At 42.9% G+C, this 8,297-nt stretch overlaps 1 protein-coding gene across 2 annotated transcripts in view; it reads right to left on the reverse strand.

Moving 5' to 3' along the window:
• Positions 1–8,026, reverse strand: part of LOC117934608 (MORN repeat-containing protein 4-like) — a 20,212-nt gene extending 12,186 nt beyond the window's left edge. The window contains exons 1-2 of one of the 2 annotated variants that reach the window (XM_034856419.1): positions 7,909–8,026; positions 5,700–5,771 (exon numbers count right to left, since the gene is read on the reverse strand). In XM_034856419.1, coding sequence (XP_034712310.1) covers positions 5,700–5,766 — 67 coding nt within the window. In that variant the 5' untranslated portion in view covers positions 5,767–5,771; positions 7,909–8,026. Of the gene's footprint in view, positions 1–5,699; positions 5,775–7,908 lie in introns of both variants that reach the window. The other variant, XM_034856409.1, reaches the window with a different exon arrangement.
• Between the last annotated feature and the right edge of the window lie 271 nt (positions 8,027–8,297).

The raw sequence follows: 8,297 nt of genomic DNA on the forward strand, positions 1-8,297 counted from the left end.
CCCCCCCCCCCCCCCCCCCTCAGTCTCGCGTCAGATCACGGTCTCCGGCTAATTACAGTTTAGCAGAACTTGTCCGGCTTTTATGTCAGTCGATAGCGGTAATGCATGGATGTTAAATGACTGCATGGGTGAAGTACATGAGTAAATGGCTTCTGGCTGTACCCGGGGCGGTTGTGGACCCAACCTACTTCCTGTAACCTGATAGCCGCCGGGCCTGTCCTCACCCATTGCCCCGCTGAATTATTCATGTGACACCGTAGACCTTTGTCCAACACACCGCTACATGTTTGTGTGCAAACAGGGACTTTGCATGCATGGTGGCAGAGATGCACCACACACACACACACCAATCTTTGCTCATGGCAACACACACACGCACGCACACAAATGCACACGCGCGCGCACACACACACATTACAGAGAAAAGTCAGCAGTGTTAATTGAGCTTGCAGTATTAAAGTCACACATAGAAACAGAAAAAGAACACAACACAATTGTGTTGTGAAAAGGTGTTATAAGTGCTACAAAATACATGTTAGACATTGAATTTTACAAGGAGTCTTAACTTGTGAATCGGACCATACTGAGAACCGATCTGACACCAGCGCGTGAAAAGAAATGTATATTTAGTAATCCTACTGTAAAACATGAACAAATACATACAGAGAATCTATGCCATAGAACTTACTTTCAGTTTGACAATCACTCATAATGGAGAACAAACATAAATACACTTCTTTAAAGTGGAGATTTTCAACAAAATTTTCTCCCTAAATCATTCCTACGTGTAGCACTGGATACTGATAGAAAAAATTAAAAAATAAAAATTGGCAAAAATATGAAACTATGCCCAGGCGTAGGCTTCAGAGGCTTAAAAGGTCCAGAACAGCAACTACACGAAGCTCTTGACATTTATTCCTTTGACTGCTGTTTCCAATGTTAAAAAGGATCTTCCAACCTCTGCTTTTAATAATTATATCGTATACTTTATTAACCCCTCAAGTGGAAATTCATTTTTTCACTCTATTATATATATATATATATATATATATATATTTATTTTTTACACACAAATGCACAAACAGGACCAATACACACGCAGTATGTTTGTAACGGGATGCAAAGGCGGACTGCTTTAATGTGGTTCTTTTTGGTGAATAATCATAAAGATTTACAGCATTTCCTCTCTGATTGGAACCCAATGGTGATTGCAATGCAAAGTAGACATGGCGATACACTGGTAATAACGTTTAACCATGTAACCAGCTGGCTCACATTACTGTACTGTGTAAACAGTTAACGTTTTATGTATTTTTTAACCTTTATTTATCCAGGTAAGTCGATTGAGAACAAATTCTCACATTCCCAGTTGCCCAGTACAACCACAGTGTGATCTGCAGGCCCCTGAAGGGCACCTCAGTGGTGGTAGCGCTGTTCTCGTCATTCCCCCCCTTTTTATTATTTGTCAGGTGGAAGTTCCTTCCCGAGAGCCACCTACGCTGGGTCCGTTGCTTAGGAAGTATTATGTTTTATTTTATATTTTAGATATTTATCTTTAATAACTAGTATGTTTTTCTTAGAACTAAAAATAAAAAAGTCACACAATGCCAAGAAATCCTGGCAGTTCCACACAGCCCACACAGATCTGTATCAGCTCTATTTGTGGACTCATTTCTCCAGTCGTAACTTAGAAAACGTCTAAAATGTGCTATACAAAAAACACAAACTGCACTCAACCTGAGCATATCAGAGCATCAGAGTCAAACCAGCATAGCAGTTATTTTTCCAACCATATGTTTCTCCCCACGGCTTCACGCTCGCTTTGGTGCCAAACTTTTGTTCTTTGTTAAACCTTGCCCTAATGCTTATCTGGGTGTTTTTTTTTCAAACTGAAAATACTGGTTTAGTTGGTTTGATCTGACAGGGTGAGCAGTGACCAGAGGCTCTGTCTGTGTACATTTCAGTTTGACACCTTTTTTTCAATTGGCTTCCAGTTAGATGCCATCTACGCGGATGCAGATACATTTAAAAGGGAACTAGTTCAGCCGTGCAGCCACGTGGACGTGCCCGGATGTGCCTGAGCCATCTAAATCTAGAGCTGGCACAATAATAATAATAACAATAATAATTATAATAATTATAATAATAATACAAATAAGGTCAGGCTATGAGTTAACCACCAATTTAAAAAAAAAAACTATATTATTTCTTAGATGTCTGGTATCGTCCGTCAAACACATGGATGTTAAAAGGTCCCATGGCATGACAATTTCACTTTATGAGGTTTTTTAACATTAACATGTGTTCCCCCAGCCTGCCTCTGGTCCCCAAGTGGCAGTAGAAGTAGAAATGGTGATAGGTGTAAACCGAGCCCTGGGTTTCCTGCTCTGCCTTTGAGAAAATGAAAGGTCAGATGGACCGATCTGGAATCTTGCTCCTTATGAGGTCATAAGGGGCAAGGTTACCTCCCCTTTCTCTGCTTTGCCCGACCAGAGAATTTGTCCCACCCATGAGAGAGAGACATCATGGCTTTAAAACGAGCAAAGTGGCAGTTGGTCAAGGCCACACCCCCAGCCTCCACCTTGCCCCCCCCCCACCTCCTCAAAAGCTACAGACTCAGAAATGGCACATACTAAGGAAAGCTCATTGTGGGACTGGATCTAGTGGCTGGAATTCTACACCTAGGATGGATTTTGGGAAAGAGACTTCAGATTCAGTATTAGGGGACCACTAAGGTCTATATAAAAGAGACTTCAGATACAGTATTAGGGACCACTAAGGTCTATATAAAAGAGACTTCAGATGCAGTATTAGGGGACCACTAAGGTCTATATAAAGGAGACTTCAGATACAGTATTAGGGGACCACTAAGGTCTATATAAAAGATACGTCAGATACAGTATTAGGGGACCACTAAGTTCTATATAAAAGAGACTTCAGATCCAGTAGTAGGGGACCACTAAGGTCTATATAAAAGAGACTTCAGATACAGTATTAGGGGACCACTAAGGTCTATATAAAAGAGACTTCAGATACAGTATTAGGGGACCACTAAGGTCTATATAAAGAGACTTCAGATATAGTATTAGGGGACCACTAAGGTCTATATAAAAGAGACTTCAGATACAGTAATAGGGGACCACTAAGGTCTATATAAAAGAGACTTCAGATCCAGTAGTAGGGGACCACTAAGGTCTATATAAAAGCATCCAAAGGGCATCATGTCATGGGACCTTTGATGATACCGCCCATGAATGCCACGTTGTGCCTACTCATTGTCTCCTTGCCAAGTTTCCCGTTGCTTCCCCTCCAATAACATACCGCACAGGATCAAAAAAAAGCAACAGGGCAATTATGCTGAATTATGCAGCCACAGACCGACTGAATGGTTTATGTGTTCTTTCATTTGAGAAGGAGCTGACAGACACTGTGGATTATGATTTAATGATTTCATTGTTCAAGGCTCCGCCGTCTTGCACTTTGAGGCTGCGGTGTAGAGTTTACATTGCTCCTTCAGTTTGCTGTCTCACTATCAAACTCAAACTGTGATTTTTATTGATTATGAATGCAACGAGAGGTTTGAAAACAAACTCTGTTAATCTCACAACTTTGCTACATTGATGGATACATGATGCTGTAAGCTGTGTTTTCACACATGTAGCCATGTCTTTATAAATGATTTTTGTCAAAATTCAGCAAATATCTTCTCCTACACAGCACTGTAAATGGAAAATGGACAGAAAGTTGCGCAAGAGCCACAAAACCTTATTCCAGCTGATTAGCAAGCGAGTGATGCGAGTGATGAGGGCAGGGGGTGAATGGGAATGTGCAGTCCAGGCAGGGAGTCATCCCCAAGAAGGGCTGGTAGAGAAACAGCAAAAGAAGGACTGAAGAATAGAAACTAAAAAATAAGTTGTATGAACGGGAAAGGAGGAAGGGCCTTGTTAACATCGCTGAGGCGGTTCAACGCTGAAGAGACCTCCGTGATTTCAACAGAATGAAAACTGATACAGACTATGGTTGTTTTAACGTAAGCGTTGCCGTTTTCAGTCGGTCAGTTTAATCTCGTCTGTTTGCTATTGTTTGTGATGGACGCTCCCAAATGGTTGGTTTACAGCAGTAGCAACAGTGTGCTAATCCACAAGCTAACATGAGCTAATATCCACTGTGATATTTTGTTTAGTCAGCAGTAGTCTAGAGATACGATGTTCCCCTTTCGGGATAGCTCCAGTGCCGCAGGCAATGCCCCCGAATGCATGTATTATCACGGCATTATCTCAAATGCATTATGGACTCAAATGCACGGCTGGGACAGGGAATCACAGCTACTGTATTTAAATGTATTCTTCCAAGAACAATGCAGGCAAAGGTACCACAGGAGCAGGAAATAATAGTCATCAGGTAAAGTCCAATAACACCAGGAATGCATGATTAGGTCCTGAGCATGTGTGTGTATTTCACGCCTGTGTGTGGTGATTACTAACAAAAAAGAGTGTAAATTGTAATTTCCCCACTGGGGATCAATAAACAGATTAAATGATTATTATTAAACCAAACACTAGGAAAAACGCTGCAGAGTGTGACATAACGTACAACTATAATCTGGCAACGGAGAGTGGGAATGGGGAGAATTTGAGCACTGGGCTAATGGGGAAGCTGAAAAAAACCAAAATACATGTGATTCAAATTAGGGGCGGAGATGGTAATCATACAGGCGGGAAACAGACGAAGGCAGGAAGACAACTGAAATGAGTGAAGACAAAAAGGGGATTTCAAAATAAAAGAAGACGTTCATGAAAACAAACAGAAAACAAACAGAAAACTACAACAGAAACTTGACAAAAACATGACATGTGTTTTCGTGATGTCTGTTAGCTTCCGCTTTCTTTGTGTTGGAATTTTAAACTCTGATGAGGACCATGGTTAAATGCTCTTTAAAGTTTTGCAGGGGCTCCATGCGGGGCTTATCGGGTCCGGCAAAACAAGACTAAATCAGCAGAGACGCAGTAGTGGTCGCTATACTAATGGGTGTCCATGAATCTAGGGGGGCAGGGACTCTGAAGGGGATGGTATGGGAGGGTGTACTCCTTTGGCAGTGGAGTTCAAATATCAACAATCTTTGCACAGCCTCGCGTACTGCACCTTTAATTTGAGTGTCACGCTTTCAGTTTGTTTTTGCCATTCTGTGGTACTGTGCTTCTGATTGTGTGCTAACCCTTGATATTAGAAAATCTGATGTGATGGAGTTGCATGTAATGTTTTAATTGTCCAATGAGTAGACCTTCGCCAAGGTTTAACTCTGCCTTCATGCAACAACTGTGCTATAATGTTATTAAGGGAGTCATTGCAGCATTAAATAAAGAAATAATTGTTGTATTTCTTGTAACTACTTTCTTCAAACGCTGCTCAGCAACCGTAAACAAAACCAGTAGCCTGCTGTCGATGAAATAGTAGGCAGGGATGTTACAATAAGGATTTTGATTGATTAATGAGGCACCGGCATTGCAAGTGCCCCCCCCCCCCCCCCCCCCCCCCCCCCCCCCCCCCCCCCCCCCCCCCCCCCCCCCCCCCCCCCCCCCCCCCCCCCATACCCCGTGTCTACTACGCCCATGATCCTAGCATAACAACACTTCTGCCGTGCATGCAAATGCAGCCAGTGATGGAGGAGGGACGAGTGAGAGGTAACAGGTCGGCCTTGCCTTCTTTCCATTCGCCGTGGTACTCCTCGCCGTTGGAGTAGCTGAAGGAACCTCGTGTCAGGGTCATGGGTCCTGCTGGAACACACGACAACACACAAACACATCATCACGACATGGACCCAATAACCGGTAGCTCCCACGTTCTGACACACACACACACACACACGGATGATGTGTCCAGTTTAACCAACCATGTATGGACCAACCAGGATTATGTGATATGTCATGCAATAATACATGCTATAGTGCACCAATTCAACTATCGAGAGTGAATAGACAGCTGCAAGCTTGAAACAAAATTTTGGGAGAGGGAAGAAGGGAACTTCCTTATATAAAACTAAAGAGCACGCACGTTTATTGATGCATTAAGCCCCCAACGTCTCCTTTCAGGCAGCGCTGTCTTTATTAATGATTAAGCGCAGGATAGCAGAGAAATAAAGGACTGTGTCTTTCATCCGTTCTGATGTTGGGGATATCTGCACGTGTGAAATGATATCATTTGTATTTGTGAAGCATGATTTATGGCACGCGCGAGATATGACATGACCCTGATGCCATAACCATGGGTTACTTGTATTTGTGAACAATGCATTGTGTTGGGTTCAGTGTTTTTCTCTCCACGTGCAGCCACATACGCTCTCTTTATTGATAACAATAAAAATATATTTAAAAAGACGCTGGGGCTCAGAAAAAAAGCTTACACTCAGCCTTAAAGGGGTACAACGATGAGGAAAACCAATTGAAGTTCCAAGTGGGACGGCAGAAGATTAAAAATTAATATCTCAATTATTATTTTTTCATTAATCAAATTGTTTGTTTATTCATTATTTTAGTTAATTTTTTAATCCATAAAATCACATGTAAAAACATGCATATCACAATTTCCTAGAGCCTAATGAGACGTCTTCACATGGCTTGTTTGGTTTGACCAAAGGTCCAAAATCCAAAGAAATTACATTTACTGTGATTTAAAACACAGATTATCTGAAAGTCCTCATATTTGAGAAGCTGGAAACAGCAAATGTTTGAGATTTAGATTTTCCATTCATGATATTATTGACTCTTAACTTCCTGCTGATTGATTTATCTGTTGATTGACTAACCATTTCAGCATCCCTAAGGTGTTGGACAGGACTTAGTCTGACTGAGGCTAGTCTCACATTGCCAGACCTTCCTCCACAGCCCCGCTAAGGAAGGTCTGGCCACACAGCTGTGTTTTATTGCCATTTCATTTAAACCAATCCCAATGGTCTAGGGCAGCGGACGCAGCGATGTTGACTCTACAAAATAGCCCTGGGGAAGGCTCTTGTTTTGGAGGAACACGTGCACGTAGGTAGGCGAGCCCTGGAATTGAAACGTCAGCTGAGTGGGTGATGAGAATTTTACTCAAATGAAAAAGATGAATATAATTTGATTGCCGGTTCTAGCTCTGACGATGCTTCCCAAATAGACGGTATTTTAGAATGCCAACTCAAAGAAAGAGGGAACTGAGGGTTGATATAGACTAGGCTGATTCTGCCCAGCTCTCATGTGCCCTGTGTGTCCTATTCCTATCGGGCTCTTTTTTTGTTCAAATTGGAGTACAGCAGCATGAAATAGCCTAATATACTACTAAAGTACTAGTTCACTTTGGGAACCCCTGACCTGTTTGTGCCCCTTGGACATGTGCCCTAGGCTACTATTAGCCAATTAGCTTACTCCAGCAGTGGTACGACAGCAATACACCTGCACAGCAGAGGTGTTTTTTGTTAATTTACGCATCTTATGTGTCTCCTGTGTCTATGTTTTTGTACTTTAAATGTCCAGTTCTACTCATATCCATTGTCATTTGTTAACCAGCTTTGTTTCCTGTGTCTCTCTAACGTTATCCAGGCTATCCTCTCCTCTCTATTGTCTCCAAATGATGTAATATAGACCAACTACCGGAGCATTGGAGACACATTAAGGCTTCCCAGTGAAAAAGAAAACCTCTAAGGTCCGTTTATTAGGCTGAATAATTGCTCAAATGCCATCACACACGATGTCATATTAGACGGGAGCAGGAGGAGGAGGAGGAGAGGATCTATGGTGTACCCCTCCGTCTAATGTTGCCACAGTAACGGCGCCCTAATCCCTTTCATCCTGCCGGCATAACGCTGTCAGCCTCCGACACAAACACACGCGCGCACACACACGGGGCTGTCCTGGAGTAATAAAATAAACAGTTTACCTGTTTTATTAAAGAGCAACTCAGTCCTTTTTCTCTACATCACTGAAAACAACGCGCCACTCGGAGGATTTCTGCTCCTCTCAGCGAGAATTTCGCTTTTTTCACCGCTAGTTCCCCTGGCAGCCGAGCTGGCTCAGCGTCTCGGCAAGGTGCAGCGCTCCCATTGGCTGCTTTTCCTCCACCTCGATACAAAGCGGCCTCCTATTGGCTCGTCTCCCGCGGTCCAGCCCTCCGCGGGAGACATCTTTGTCGAGGGCAGCGGGTTCAACGTCTTAATTAGCCGGAGTGCTCCTCCGTTAACGCGTTTGCCCTTGCCGGCTTTTTATGCGCTGCTCACCGTCTCTGTAGGATTGTAAAACCGTAGCCAGCTTCCTCCTAACGATACGGTG

Source organism: Etheostoma cragini, chromosome 2 (genome assembly GCF_013103735.1).
Source record: "Etheostoma cragini isolate CJK2018 chromosome 2, CSU_Ecrag_1.0, whole genome shotgun sequence".
Taxonomy (NCBI): domain Eukaryota; kingdom Metazoa; phylum Chordata; class Actinopteri; order Perciformes; family Percidae; genus Etheostoma; species Etheostoma cragini.